General features: G+C 44.9%; 1 protein-coding gene across 11 annotated transcripts in view; it reads left to right on the forward strand.

The window, feature by feature from the left end:
* TENM4 (teneurin transmembrane protein 4) overlaps window positions 1-15996 on the forward strand; it is a 628724-nt gene that overhangs the window by 441195 nt on the left and 171533 nt on the right. For 7 of the 11 annotated variants that reach the window (XM_081909492.1, XM_081909501.1, XM_081909495.1 and 4 more), the window contains 3 exons: window positions 5018-5188; window positions 10550-10767; window positions 11660-11870. In XM_081909492.1, coding sequence (XP_081765618.1) covers window positions 5018-5188; window positions 10550-10767; window positions 11660-11870 — 600 coding nt within the window. The remainder of the gene's footprint in view (window positions 1-5017; window positions 5189-10549; window positions 10768-11659; window positions 11871-15996) is intronic. The other 4 variants (XM_081909496.1, XM_081909500.1, XM_081909494.1 and 1 more) reach the window with 2 other exon arrangements.

Consider the following 15996-nt stretch of genomic DNA (forward strand, 5'->3'; position numbering starts at 1 on the left):
TGGCACTGCACTCCTAGAATAATATATCATACGGTGACATAAAAACCTGGAACAATGTGCTGTTTAGCAATATGAATCACGGAGGTGATACAATTTTGTTGTTGTTGTTTAGTCGTTTAGTCATGTCCGACTCTTTGTGACCCCCTGGACCAGAGCACGCCAGGCACTCCTGTCTTTCACAGCCTTCCGCAGTTTGGTCAAACTCATGCTGGTAGTTTCGAGAACACTGTCCAACCATCTTGTCCTCTGTCGTCCCCTTCTCCTTGTGCCCTCCATCTTTCCCAACATCAGGGTCTTTTCCAGGGAGTCTTCTCTTCTCATGCGGTGGCCAAAGTATTGGAGCCTCAGCTTCAGGATCTGTCCTTCCAGTGAGAACTCAGGGCTGATTTCCTTCAGAGGTTTGATCTTCTTGCAGTCCATGGGACTCTCAAGAGTCTCCTCCAGCACCATAATTCAAAAGCATCAGTTCTTCGGCGATCAGCCTTCTTGATGGTCCAGCTCTCACTTCCATACATCACTACTGGGAAAACCATAGCTTTAACTATACGGACCTTTGTTGGCAAGGCTGTCTTCCCTTGAAATAAGAGTAAACTTGCTCTGGAGGGTAGGACCCAAAACAAGGGATTCAGATTATAAGAAAGGAGATCCCGGCTAAACATCTGGAAGAGCTTTCTAATGGTTAGAGCTGTCCAACCATGGAATTGGCTTCCTCAAAAGGTGGTAGACTCTCCTTCCTTGCAGGTTTTTAAGCAGAGGTCGGAAGGCCACTTGTCAAAGATTATTTAGCTCTGATTCCTGCATTGCATAGAATTGGGGGTTGCCTTCTCTGGAGAAACACAGAGAAAATGGCATAACCATCATACAACTCTACCCTAGACTTCGAAATAGGGGACGCGGGTGGCACTGTGGTCTAAACCACTGAGCCTTTTGGGCTTGCCAATCAGAAGGTCAGCGGTTTGAATCCCCGTAACAGGTGAGCTCCCATTGCTCTGTCCCAACTCCTGCCAACCTAGCAGTTTGAAAGCACGCCAGCGCAAGTAGATAAATAGGTACCACTGCAGTGGAAAGGTAAATGGTGTTTCCGTGTGCTATGGTTTCCGTCACGGTGTCCCTTTGTGCCAGAACTGGTTTAGTCCTGCTGGCCACATGACCCAGAAAGCTGTCTGTGGACAAACGCCGTCTCCCTCGGCCTGAAAGCGAGATGAGCGCTGCAACCCCATAGTCGCCTTTGACTGGACCTAACTGTCCAGGGGTCCTTTAGCTTTTTTTTACCTAGACTTTGAAATGTATATTTTGTGATCAAATACCTATTTGAATACAAATTGCCATGTTCATTTGGTTAAAAACTAAACCATAGATTAAATCAATTATGGGACTGAGTGAACTTCTGAGTGAATGAACATGCAGAATTGATATGGGCCAAAATACCAGATTTGTCTGAAAAACTGAATCCTTGTACCAAATTTCCATAGAATGGGAGGTAGCCATAGGGAAGCGAAAGAGGCGAAGAGAACCAGAGAGCAAGGGACCTTAAAGTACAACAAGTGACTGTGTGAGAATCTGGTATCATTAAAAGCTAATGAGCCTGGCCTCAAAATGAAATGCAAGAACTTAATTACTAAGGGGAAAGATGACCAGCAATGGCGTTTCATCAGCAGTAACCAGAGGCACAACTTATTAACTCAACCCCGTAAAGGACTTAATATGGTGGGTTGTGTACATTGCAGTGATATTCGCAGCCACACAGCGTCTCTCTCCCCCCCTCCTCATGAGTTTGCAGTTACGGCACTCCACATAAATATAAATACAGTTTGAACCACGCTTAACTTCTACTTTTAATACCCTTGGTGTGTCAGCTGCCGAAAAGGAGCTTTAAGAGAAAACGAAATAATAAAACACTTTCAATTAACTGTGAGTGGTGTAGCTAAAACACAACAAAAGTGTGTGCATTCAGAGGTGTTAAGTGCTGTAGGAAATGGCTCTTTTTAACTGGCGCTCTTTGAGTGGGTGGGAAGCCTTCAATGTGGCTGAAAATGCATTGAATGTTGCATGAGATGAGAAATATTGTTAAGAAGGTGTTTGTGCTTTGAGCCCCTTTCTTTCCATCTTGCTGAGTAGACCGGCGGCTGAGGAAACGTCCCTGAATGGTCCAGACTGAACTTTCCGGAACCCTGAATCCTCTCTTCCTAATACTTCCATTTTGCTTTTAAGAGCTCTTAGTGCTTCGAAGTATATATTTTCTCCCTCTCTCTCTCTCTCTCTCTCTTTTATAAAAAATATTTCTTCCACAGTTCTTTCACTTATTTTATGCTACACAGAGGAAGATATAGGTTAGACATTAAGAGCTGCCGAACGGTAAAAGCAATTCAGTGATGGAATAAGTGTTTTGGAGAAATCTTACACTGGCCTGCCTTAGAAGTTTGAAAGATTTTTGCGTGAGATAGGTTTTGAAGACTTCATGGTGACCCGACTCTTTCCAACAGCTCAGATAAATTTTGTTCCTTCAAGGACTATCCAAAAGATTAATTGCAGTTTTTGTAACAAACACCCCTTATTTACATGGCAAAACGAGAGGTGTGTACCTAGTCAGTTAGACCTGGTTTATGCGTCGAAATGGGACAACTGCCTTTGATCTATTCCTATTTATTTATTTTTAAATAAAACCAAATAATAGCTCCTTAGGAAGCTTTCCTGTAGCTGTGTGAGATGTCTGACTGGATGCCAGTCATTGATGGAGCAAGCCATGGTTTCGATGTGAGTTTTTCAAACCACAGCTAGTACCAACCTATAGTTTGGCATATTATCTAAATCGACAAACCATAGTTACAGTGCTTATTTTCATTGCTGGAGGCTCTATTAAGAATGGGAAAGGTCAAATTCTGGAGCTGAGAGCTCAGAGAACACACTGAAGGAGATGAGCAGCTCTTAACCATGGTTTACCTGGCTTCTAAATGATGAATTGGACAAACCATGGCTTGGCATGGTATCTGACCCATTGAGAGATTTGGGGATTTTTAAATTAGATGTTGATGTGAGTTTGTAAACCACAGCTAGTACCTACCTATAGTTTGGCATGATAGCTAAATAGACAAATCATAGTTACAGTGCTTGTGTGCATTGCTCCTAAATGATGAGTTGGACAAACCATGGTTTGGCATGGTATCTGATCCATTGAGAGATTTGGGAATTTGTTATCGGAGACTATCAGCTAAAAGCACTCGCCCAGTTCCAAGCTTGTTTTTCTTTGTTAGGAGAGTTCAGGAACCTCGGATTCTGCTTTGTGCGACAAGTTTGCAGCTTTGACCTTCTCCCCTACGCTCAGCGCTAAGCTGCCTCCTGGAACACTTGACAAATTCTGGCATGGTTTTATAAACAAAACGGCAATGTTGGGGAGCCGTTCTCTTTCCGTTTTTCTGCTCTTAATTACGTTGAGTGGACTTGATGCTAATACCACCGGACACGTTCCTGGAGGATGTGCCGTGCACTTTTGTGGGATGGGCTGGGTACATGTGCCCCCTTAATCGGGAAATGCCATTTTGAGAGTGGGGAACAGCGAATCTGAGAACTGCAGAAAGCCCAAAGGGAAATTTGGATTGTGATTAAATATGAAATGTTTATGTTGGGGAGGAGAGAGAAAGGATACAGGAAGCTCTTTTGGCTTTCCTCTTTGCTTTCAGGAGGCGATGGCTAATCATATAAACATGCCCTGTTCTATATACCATGCCAGTGCACTGCTCTGTTATTACTGTTTTTTTAAAAAATGGAGCCACCACATTCCTTGGAATTTAGGTGCTTCCTTCTCTGCGGAGTTGATTCTTCCACTGTTTTGACTTTTCGTGATGCACATAGACAAGCAAACAGTGCATTCTAGCATCAAGCAAATCCCATAGATGTTTCTGCCTCGCTTTTCCAACTTACCCAATGCAGCCCTTGACCTGATTAGGAGAACGCTGGTGTTGCATCAAGGCATAAGACCCGCTCTGTTCTCTTTCACTCTTCCTGCGTACAGTGGAAAGAGAAACAAAAGAGAAAAAGTTCCTGTGCCATCCGATGCCGGCCTCCTTTGCGGATTGTTTTTACGCTGCGTTCTCCATTCAGAGAAAGCTCCACCTCAAAGAAATCAGTTTGCATTTGATTTGAATTGAGCCCTAATTCTTTCCCCTGTGGAATTATATCTCTACGCAACTTTTCAGCTCCCAGCTTCAACCAGGTTGTTGCAACATGGTCCCAATCTGAGCTGGCAGATCTTCCTTGTCAGACATTCCTAGGTTGTTTAAAAATGTCTGCCCCCTCAGCTGAGTTCTGAAACTGGAAGCAATTCCAAATGAGGTGAAAGATGCCCACAGGTCGAGGTTGAGGCCTTTGCACAAGATAATCAGTGGGCATGGAAGCACCCACAGATTTTCAATTCCATGCCATACATCCATGTTTATCTCAGAAAACATTGAGGGTTTGGGAACACTTATTTGCCAAGATAAAAATGTTCTGCTCTCACACCCAGACTGAAAAAATTCAAGACAAAACGGCCTCTCTTATTGAACCTCTGAAGGGTACTTAGCTCGGATTTACATGTATTTCTAGGGCAAGGGATCTGTGGGGCTGGGAACAGTCACTGATAATACCTGCATGTGCTTGGATGTGGCCAATGGATGCTATACTCAAGAATCCACAGTCACCAGCCCTCCAAAGTTGTGGGTGGGATATGGATGGAGAACGTGTAGCCTTCCAGGTGTTGCTAGACTCCAACACCCAACCACCTCAGCCAGCCATGTCCAGTGGCATGGGATGATGGGAGCTGTAGCCAAGCAACCTCTGGAGGACCAGGGGCTCTCCATCCCTACTAGGCCCAAGCCATTGTGATCTTCATAGGCCCAAAGCAGTGCAGAAGCCAGTGCTGATATTGGAGCCCTGGGGGTCGAATTGAGAGGAGCAGTGAACTTGGGTGCAGTCTTTGTATTTCCTCGGCAGAGAAACAAACCCCCCACAAAAAGATGACTTTTCTCGTTGCTCACCACAGCCATGCACCTGTTTGGCCTAAACTGGCACCTGCAGCCGATGGAAGGGCAGATGTTTGAGATGACGGAAGACACGGCCAGCAGTTGGCCAGTGCCAACGGACGTCTCCTTATATTCCTCAGGGGGCACGGGGTTAGAGGTACCTGACAGGAAAGGCAAAGGAGCCGGCGAAGGTACGGTTGGTGTGTTGTCCTTGTTGTCAGTCCTCTGTCTGCCTCTGAATTCCAGACATCCATCCTCATAACTCCATAACCTTCTCCTCCTAGAATCAGTAGTTGCCCATCTATGTTTTCATCTGTCCCTCGCTCAGGATGGCCTACAAGTCCTGAAGTGTGCATTGCCGCATGGTGATTTATCCAGAGCCATTCATAAAGGGAATTGGGAAGAATCCATATGCATTGTGGGAGCACGACATTTCTTCACCAAAATCCTCCTGTCTTCCATTTCCTCTCACCAGAAATGTTTTGCTGATCTCAAATGTTGTTTCAACGCTCCTTCTTTTTACAGGGCTACTGAATGCTGATAAAAAAAAAACTTGCTTTATTCAGCTTGTTGGCAAACTTGGCACAGGGTTGATGCCACAGGGTGCCATGCCTTAAAATGAAGTAAGAATCACTGGAACCACAGGCATCAATTGGCAGTCCTCAAACCACTTATTGAATAAGCCCATTTTGGAAGTCAGTGGGGTAATTAGTGAACCGCCCTGAGATCCAGGGATGAAGGGCAGTGTACAAATTTATTTAATAGTAATAGCTAGAATCAAATTTGCAACATTTCTCAACTTTGACCTGAGTAACACCAGCCCAATTTCCCTATCAAAATGGAGATGATGATGAAATTTGGGTGTCCCTATTCTTCAGTCGTGTGACTCAAAGCCAAGATATCCTACTGGATCCCTACATATTCACTTAAATTTAATATTCAGAATTAAACGTTAGAATGTCAGGAATCAAAATTTGATATTGGCACTTCAGCTGGTAATTTTGGATACACACACAAAAAAAAACCAGTTCACAATATCTACACCCTTTCTCCCACCTAACTTTTCTCAAAACGAAAATCCACAAGCTTACAAAATTCAAATTCCCTTCTCCTTCAGTCAGTGAACTTATCCCCAGCATAGTTAACTTTATCACTGCAATTTATCACCCTTGTCCTAAATATTTTATTGAGAAGCAAAAATGAGTGATTATTTACTTCTAAGTGAGCATGCTTAGGGATGCCAGTTTAATATCTGGAAATGGTCCATTTCTCTTCTTAATTGTCCTATAGAGGGTCCATGTCTTGTACGTGGCTTTCTGGCTTCTTGCAAGACGCCAAGAGGAATTAGTACTTACAGGAATTAGTAAGCTGCAGCTGTTCAGGCCTATGCAAGACCAGCCTTTGCTCGGGGGCGGGGGGGGGACATTTAACAGCTTGACAACCTATGAGATAACATCTAATGAGGAATCCATAGCAGAAATACCTGCAAAAGGTGAAGTTCTGACTCTTTCTAAAGAGCAATCATTAACCACTTCAGTGGTGAGTCAGAATTTGGCTCCAGGTATGGAATGGGCATGTTTTTTATCCTTTCAAAAAATGAAAGGTGCCGTGCTGAGTGAACCAATATGTCCCAAGCCAAATTTGAGTTAATTCAAACTTTCCCACTTGTGATTCATCTTCCAAGCCCCGAGTCGCCTTTCTTTTTCAGCCATGGACATTGCCCCTTCCAAGATCTGCTCTCCAAGATGAGTGCCGCAACCCCAGAGTCGGTCATGACTGGGCCTAATGGTCAGGGGTCCCTTTACCTTTACTAATGATGTGGTGTTTGTGTGTGTGTGTGTGTGTGTGTGTGTGTGTGTGTGTGTGTATACACACACACACATACAGTTGTGTTAACACAAGATTAAAAGGTTAGAGGCCAGGCTGGCTTTCCTGACCATTTAAACTTGGGTAGCACTGCTGTAAGGTATTCTGTGAAATTATATTATAATTGGTTGACGTGTCTTCTGGAATTCGGCATCCCAGTAGAAATGGAAACCTGGAACGATGTGCTCCCCAAACTCAGACAGGAGGATTTCATGGTCAATTATTGGGGGAGGGGGGAGAGCTATGGAAAAGTCCAGAAGAATTAGCACAGTTGCACTTCCCCTGTCCAAACATTAGAAGGACCATGGCTTGGTTCATACGTCATGCTAAGGTAAACCATGGTCTAGCAGAACTGCACCAATGTGGAGTAGAGCTCACAGTTGTGTTCTTTTCTCTTTGGTTCAATTTGCTGCCGTGCTGAACGAAGCCAAGCTTTGGCATAGTGTGCTGGTCTGCGCCCGAGTTTGCAATGGACCACAAGTTTCCAAACTTAACCACAAGCTACAGCTTGTTTTCATGGTCCTGGTGGCTCAAACCACATCTTGCCTTGGCAAAACAGGCCAAAGGCTGGTCCATTGCCAAAAGAGAAACCAGATTGAAAAGTATCCAGACAACTGGTGCCGTTGAAGAGTTGCATAGCCACCGCTCACTCTGGCATCTTGGCCCCCAAATGTGACCACCCAGAGAGAGTTTGTTTGGGAGTTATCACTTGCCCGCCTCCATCAGAGAGCTGAGACCACCCCTTCTTGCATTGATTACTTCCTCCTTCTAGCAATCCTCTATCTCCTGCTAGATGCCAAATAAACCAAGGAGTGCAAGCAATCGATAGGAAGAACCCTGCATCCACCCTATCCTGGAGCTTCAAAAACTCAGCCAACAAAGTTAGACTAGAGGACAGAGAGAGAGAGAGAGAGACTGTGGGACTCTTAATCTCAGTGTTGTGGGTTTGAGCAAAAGATTCCTGCATTGCAGGCGGTTAGGCTAGATGACCCTCGCAGTCCCTTCCAGCTCTGCAATCCTGTTTCTGTGGTGCTCAAGTTGAGGCGGGTCCACGTGCTCTGAATTAATATTATGGGCATGATTTGATTAAGGAGGCACATGCAGAACAGAGACTCAAGACACACAGGGAACAAACTCCTCTGTGGATGAATGCTTAAGTATTCTGAAATATTTGAAACAGCAACCTTTTGGGGGAGCTAAGAGTGACTTGCCCGTTGCCCCCATCCTCAGTCAAGCCACGACTACAAATCTGAAAATCGCCCCTGACGGCTGCATTTCCACACGTACGGCAACACCACGCACTTGTTTTAAATGAAGTCGCATCCAGCCTCATGTGTCCACAGGGGGAGTTTATGCTGACTTGATAACAGATGGAATCACTTAACGTTTTAAGTAGACTTTTACTGTCTAGAATAGTAAAAAAAAAACAAAAAACTATTTTATTTTATGGCTGCAAGAATGTGCTACCAATCATGATCTTGCCACTAAACACGCATTGTCAGGGAATTTGGCTATGTAAAAAGGTGGTGGATGGAGGAGGTATTTTAATTCCTTTTTCCCAGAACGATGCTTACTCTTCCCCCCCCCCCCCAAAAAAAAAAAAGAAGACAAAGATCCCCGCAAACGTGGCATGAGTTCGGATGATTAGTTTAGTTTATCTTCCTGAGAGCTCCATTTATTTTATTTTATTTTCCTGTTTAGCGTAGTGCTCTGTGCAAGTGGCCTCTGGAATTTCTACTGCCCCTGTTTGATGAGAAGGAAATCAAGTGGGTCATTTCACCAGGGTTTTTTTTGGGGGAAGGATCCCCTTTTTCCTAAAGGGGCGAGGAGAAAAACCTCACCATTTTTAATCGGAAAAGAAAATTGAATCGGTGAGCTCACTTGAAGTGTCTGGTGAAGAGGGGGGTGTAACTGGGCAGACTGGGATGTTTCAAAGTGCCTCTGGTCAGGTGGAAGGAGAGTCTAGCTGAGAGGGAAAGAAACAAGGAGGGGAGTGGGCAGTTCTGCCTCCCGTTTCCCCCAAGAGAAATCTGCAGAAGACAGCACGGCGTATGTCAGCCCTACCCTTATTCAGGCTGAATACTGCAGAACAGGCTCTAAGTGGTTTACAACAACCCAGCAGTGCTGTCCAGAGGGATTAGGCTCCTACTACAGGTTAAAGGTTTGGCTGAAGCTGAGGTTGTAGTCACATGTGGCTTTTAACCCCTTGCAAAAAAAAAAGTCCTGCACAATAATACACTCTGTTATTATTATTGTTGTTATTATTATTATTTATACCCCGCCCATCTGGCTGGGCTTCCCCCGCCACTCTGGGTGGCTTTCAACAAAATATTAAAATACAATAGTCCCTCAAACATTAAAAGCTTCCCTAAACAGGGCTGCCTTCAGATGTCTTCTAAAAATCTGGTAGTTGTTTTTCTCTTTGACATCTGGTGGGAGGGCGTTCCACAGGGAGGGCGCCACTACCAAGAAGGCCCTCTGCCTGGTTCCCTGTAACTTGGCTTCTCGCAGCAAGGGAACCACCAGACGGCCCTCAGAGCTGCACCTCAGTGTCTGGGCTGAACGATGGGGGTGGAGACGCTCCTTCAGGTATACTGGACCGAGGCCATTTAGGGCTTTAAAGGTCAGCACCAACACTTTGAATTGTGCCCGGAAACATACTGGGAGTCAATGTAGGTCTTACTCTTATACCCCTGTTTCAGGTGGGGCTGGCAGGGAATAGCAAGTATAGTCAGCTGTTAACATTTGCAGGTCAGAGGATGGGTTGAGTTCAATTTGGATTCTTAGTCACAATTTCTCCGTGCCACACAGGTCTCAGCAGACATTAATATGCATAATTTTCCCCGCCCCCCTGCCATCAGACCTCCTCCCAGGCCAAATCCAGCCCTCAGTTGCTTGCGGAAGCTTTCTGCTCCATTGACCTGCATACAAACCAGCTTTTAGGTGCTCAGAGTCAAAAAATGAGTAAACAAATTGCACACAAATTAAAGACCCAAATTACTATTGGGTGCTATACAGACATACACAACCCAACATTAATAGACATTTCAGGTCAGCTTTTCATTTTATTTACTCCCCCCCAAATTCAGGATATGTGGAACCTTCTGAGAAAGGGCTGTGCAGGCAGAAGAATGAGTTTGGCCATCTGGCATGCATGATCTGGTTGAATTCCTGCGTTGCAGATGAGCCTCTAGTCCCTTCCAGCTCTGCAATTCTATGGACTGTGCCACTTCAGACTGCAGATGGGGGGGTCACGATTTCAAACACTGTCCGCAAATAATAAACTTCCCACAAGCAGAAAACCAGCCCAGCAGGCAAAGGACTGCAGTATTCAGGGGTCTTCCACAGAATTTCCACAAGTCTTACCCAAATCCCCTTCCTTTGAATGTTCTCAGATGTTTCCTTCAAGCAGGAATCTCCAGGGTTGATGATAACCCTGACCCCACACCTGCCCCATTGCACTTACTTGCAATGTGCAAACACACACACACACACACACCCCACAACTCAGCGTGAACAACCCCTCTGGCTTTGTGGCTTTTGATAATAAAATATTGGGGAGGGGGAATAACAATACAGGCAGGAGCACGTTCATTCCCAGAAGCCGTTGCCATAGGCTGCCACAGAGGCGATGATGGACGGCAGTATTATAATCCAATCTTTTCTTTTCTTTTCCTGTATCTCAGCAGGGAAGCCCAGTAGTTTCTTTCCAGAAGACAGTTTTATAGACACTGGGGAGATTGATGTTGGCAGGCGAGCCATGCAGAAGATCGCTCCCGGTATCTTCTGGAGATCTCAGGTGTTCATTGACCACCCGGTACATCTGAAGTTCAACGTTTCATTAGGGAAGTCTGCTCTGGTTGGGATTTATGGCAGGAAAGGCCTTCCGCCGTCACACACACAGGTAAGAAGAATGTTGTCACCTGAGGGTATATGTTGAGCTCAGGTAATATATGCAGCTCAGAGCCTTCTAACCTACCAGGATGGGAGGTCATATTATTAATACTACTAGTAATGCTATTACTGCAATTAAATTGGAACAACTGGAGACATTTTTTTGTTCCAACCAGTTTTCATCCCTGCTGGATGAACAGGTCTCTGCCATGGGTGTTTTAAAATTTATCTGCTCTCATGTTGTTTTTAGTAGAAAAAAGACAGTCAAGGAACCGAGAGATTACATAAAACAAATGAAATACCCTGAAACGAGAAGTAATCGACTAGAAATATTATCTTATAGAAATAAACTAAATAATAAAAATCAAAAAGTTTAAGGAAAAAATGAGAAAAAACCCTAGAATTGTACAAAGCCTTAAAGGGATGCCGGCTACAAACCTTGTTTCACTGAACTATTCAGTTTCCTCAGAAGGAAACGGAAAAATCATAAACCTTAAATGACCAAAATTCAAAAAGGGGGGTTAAAACTCCCAAAAATTCTGAAGACAAGGTTTCATTGTTGGAGACCCACTTTTTTGCTTCCTGCCCATTAAATATTTGAGAGGTGCCTTAATTTTTTAATAACCCCCGATCCCAAATTTCAGTTGAGAGATGCCGGAACTGAGTTCCGGCTGGGGGGGGGGAGCCCTGTGTGTAATTGTTTTCCTGTGCGTTTCGCCCCCAACAGGAAATAATAGTACAACAAATGAAAAATAGATGTATTTCCTGTTCATGAAATTCTGCGGCGCACCTAGACACAGATGCAGATTTCACCAGGCTGCATCCCAAAAAACATCAGAAGTCATTTGACCTAGGGAAGGTTTCTGAATTGCCCTTTTTCACCTTGTTTCCTTGTGTTCCAGTTTGACTTTGTAGAGCTTCTGGATGGGAGGAGACTGCTAACTCAGGAGGCCCGAAGTCTGGAAGGCCCTCAGAGGCAACACAAGGGCTTTGTGCCACTAGCCAGCCACGAGACGGGATTTATTCAGTATTTGGATTCAGGGATGTGGCACCTCGCCTTTTACAACGACGGGAAGGAGTCTGAGGTGGTCTCGTTTCTCACCACTGCTGTTGGTAAGAACTTAATTTTTGGAAATGTATGCTTTTCAGTTGTTTTTCAGCCAGCGTTGGTACTGGGGCTGCCATCTTCCTGTCTTCCGCCACACCAAACAATATTTCTCGCAGGGATGCTATCCTGACCCAAACCTGCTCAGGTGCTCATATTTTCTCGGTCGCAGGAATGCTGCAGACCAGGCAACCTTTCTTGGGGCGGTGTGTGCATGTTTGTAATCTTGAGGCGTTGCCACAGGTGCCAGATGGGCTGCTGTGGGGCTCGTGGCGTAGCACAAAATGGCTGCCAGATTGGGCAGAGCGGTAAAAAGGCAAGACCACAAAATGGTTGCCACACTCGTTTGCAGAGAGAAACTCTTCATGCATCTCCCGTGTTCAGAATGGAAGGGAGACGGGGAGCCAGTCGAAGCACCCAGTGACATGGGGACACATTTACGGGAGCACAATGAACACGGCAGAAGCTGAGCAAGTTCAGGCAGGAACGAAGTGAGGAGAGTTCCTTGTGCATTGTGGATTATTAAAGGGAGAATTACTGAGGCCTTCCGTGAGCAACACCGGAAGTACCGGCTAGCACACCTGTCTCCTGTGGGCACCACTTAGGCAACATCTTCCATTGACCCCTGAAGTGAAGGACATGAGGCAGGAGTTGGTAATGCAGGTGAGCTGTGCAGGAGCAAGCTGCCAGCTAGCTCTGTGGAGGCTCCTTTTATTGGCACAATATGCAAAACCAGTCAGATACATTTTGGACTGTGATCTTTACACATCTTCCAATCCCGAGATCGTGGGGTGGTACAAAGTTATTTTGGCACCTGTTTCCACCGTGTCTTTTTCCCCTTGCACAATGTATGACAAAGGAGACAGCCACATTTCCAAAGTTGCTTCTGCAGCTCAAGAAAAACAACAATAACTCAATTAGTAATTGTGTTGTGATTTGGTCCTATCTGAAGGGCATTGTACATTTCCACATCCTTACAGCAAGTCTGCATGGTGGGGCAGCATTAATTTGCTCATACTGCTGGGTCAGGGTGAGGTTTAGGCAGGGTGAATTCAGGGCTGGTGAGAGATTTGATCCAGGAATTTCTTAACTCGTAGCTCGCAGCCGCTACATTACGAAGCCTCGTCAAGTAGTCTAGATTATTTTTTGCTGTGCTGAAAGCTGAGACGGACGTTCTTTCAACAGTCCATATTTGGTTTTGTTCTGGTTTTATTTTATTTTTTAAAAAGCTACTAAATATCAGGAGGTTCTCAATAAAAACCACACAGGGTGGCCATAATTAACAGCTATTTTATATTTCACGGAATCAGGCCAACCATGTTCCTTCGCCCCCTAATCCATCTTGTTGTAATTCACAGACCCTCCCATAAAAATTAACACTTAGCATTCTCCAAACCACAATGATTATTTAATGGTCCAATTTTTTTTCTCCTGGACTGCGAAACGAGGGGTCGTTCCGAGCTTTCCATTAATCCTTCTCCCCAAAGAGGCCTTGGCTCTGAGTCTCAGCTGTCTGCAGTAGTTACCTGAGAGCTATTGGCTGTAATTTGTCTTGGCAGGTTAATTAAAAGTTTAGGTCTTATTAAAGCAAAGTCATTAAGGCTGCAATATACCTTTTATTTTTTTTACCGTGAAAGTTTACTTAATCACAGTTTGAAATGCAATGGTAATATTCTGCTTTCGCGTGGGAACTTCGAACAGGTATTCACTGTCAGGAATGTGTTACGTTTTCTCATGTGCATGTATGCGTGTGCTCAAGCCTATTCATCGATAAGTGGCGCGGAAAATAATTGCCCTTTAATTTACCACGTGGTAATCTGACCCTACGGAATGCAGTTTTTTATTCCGTGATCCTCTTGTAGCTTACGATTGGAAATGAGATGCGCTTTTAACTCTCTGCTCAGCATCTTCGCCTCCAGAGGACTTTGCAAGATTTTCTGTCTAGTTCCACATCCCCTGCCCACTTCAACTGCAAAAGTACGGTATATTCACGTCTGCATTACGATGCAGTCGCAGAGCTGGCCTCTGGACCAAGAAGGGCCGTAGCTCCGTGGTAGAACATCTGCTTCGCATGCAGAAAGTCTTAGGTCCAGTCCCCAATAGGGTCTCCAAGCAGGGCTTCGAGATAACCTTGCCTGAAATCCTCGAGAGCAGCTGCCAGCCAGTGTTGGCAGTACTGAGCTAGATGGACCCATGGGTCTGACTTGCTGTCTCTATCAGAGATTTGTGGGATTGCAGAGTTGGAAGGGACCCTGAGGGTCATCTACTTCAACCCTCTGCAATGCAGAAATCTCAGCTAAAGCGTCCATGACAGGTGGCTATCCAAATTCTGCTGAAAAACCTCCAAGGTAGGTGAGTCCACCACCTCCTGAGGGAGACCGTTGCACTGTCAAACAGCTCTTGCCATCGGGAAGTTATTCCTGATGTTGAGTCGGAATCTCCTTTCCTGTAAGTTGAAGCCATTGGTTCGGGGAAGCAGGAGAATTCAAGTTTGCTCCATCTTCCATGTGACAACCCTTGAGATATTTGAAGATGGCCATCCTATCTCCTCTCCAGTCTCCTCTTTTCCATGCTAAACATACCCAACTTCTCCCCCCCCCATAGCTGTGGGCAGGAAACCCCCCCCCCCAGATCATTCCCCGCTCGCTTCTGGTGGCACAGCGCTTCCCCCACTCCCATGCTACTATTCATGTATTGGACGACTCCAGTTTTTTGAGATGATTTTTGAGTCAAAAACCCTTGTCCAATACACAGAAAAATACGGTAAGTCCCATTACACAGTGGTAAGAAATAGATATCTTAGTGTAGCAGCACATAGACTTTGGAACTCCCCGCCTATTGACACCAGGCAGGAGCCTTCTTAAAACATTTTTGTTTAGACAAGCCTAGCCAGACATGTAGAAGTTTGTTTATGTTGTTTAGTCGTTTAGTCGTGTCCGACTCTTCGTGACCCCATGGACCAGAGCACGCCAGGCACTCCTGTCTTCCACATGTAGAAGTTACATGTGTTCTAATCTGCAGCTTGGTTTTAATCAGTTTTTAAATACCTGCTTATAACTGTTGATGATTTTACATTATTATTATTTTATAAACTTACTTGAGAGTTTATTACTGTCAAGCAGTACTGTATACAGAGTTTCTTAATTCTATAAGGTAAGAGAACAAAACCACACTGAGAGCCCATTTGTGGGGCTAAAAGGCAGGCTGTTTATTTTCATATATTTTAAAAAGAACTGTGGGCACACTTTAAAATCTTCTCAGCAGTCTTAGCCTCGTTTTCTTGGTTTTTGGGGGTTTTTTTGCTGTGCAGCCAGGAAGAGCGATATACGGTTTTGAGTGAGACACCGCATATACTAACTAGGGTGCGATGTTCTGGGTCACCAAGCAGATGGGAGGGTTGATTTGTGCAGGAAGAGGGAAATAGATTGATTTGGGCCGGGAGGGCAAGTTCGCGGGGTGAGAGGCAAGCTCCGAGATGCCTAATTTTAACCGCGATCTTGTGATTCATACAAGAGCTGTTGAACATTTTCGTCTCTGTGTGAATTTCAAAAATCAGAAGAAACACGGATGGGAGATACACATTTGAGCCATGCCAGAATATGGGCTGGAAGGAAAGAAGCATGACGCTGGCATGTCTAAATCGGGAGCTGTTTCGAGACTTTTGGGTGTGTGCTTGTCAACACCCGCCTCTTTTAACGCTTCAATTTGTTTTGGCTTGGAAAGGCACAATGGCTGAGTCATTCGTGTTTAAAAAAATATAAACATGTAGGCAGAGACTTGGGAAATTGCGGAGGCACAATTGTTTTCTCTGCCCAGGTGGTGGAAAGCTGACTTGCACAGAGGGGCTTGAAGAGTGGTTTATTACAGACTTTTTGGGGAAGGGGGAATAGCTCAGCTCTTTGCATGCAGAGAGAGAGAGAAAAAGCAGAGACATCACCTTGCCAACAAAGGTCTGTATAGTTAAAGCTATGGTTTTCCCAGTAGTGATGTATGGAAGTGAGAGCTGGACCATAAAGAAGGCTGATTGCCAAAGAATTGATGCTTTTGAATTATGATGCTGGAGGAGACTCTTGAGAGTCCCATGGACTGCAAGAAGATCAAACCTCTCCATTCTGAGGGAAATCAGCCCTGAGT

The sequence above is a fragment of the Podarcis melisellensis genome (genome assembly GCF_964234715.1).
Source record: "Podarcis melisellensis genome assembly, chromosome: 4".
NCBI lineage: Eukaryota > Metazoa > Chordata > Lepidosauria > Squamata > Lacertidae > Podarcis > Podarcis melisellensis.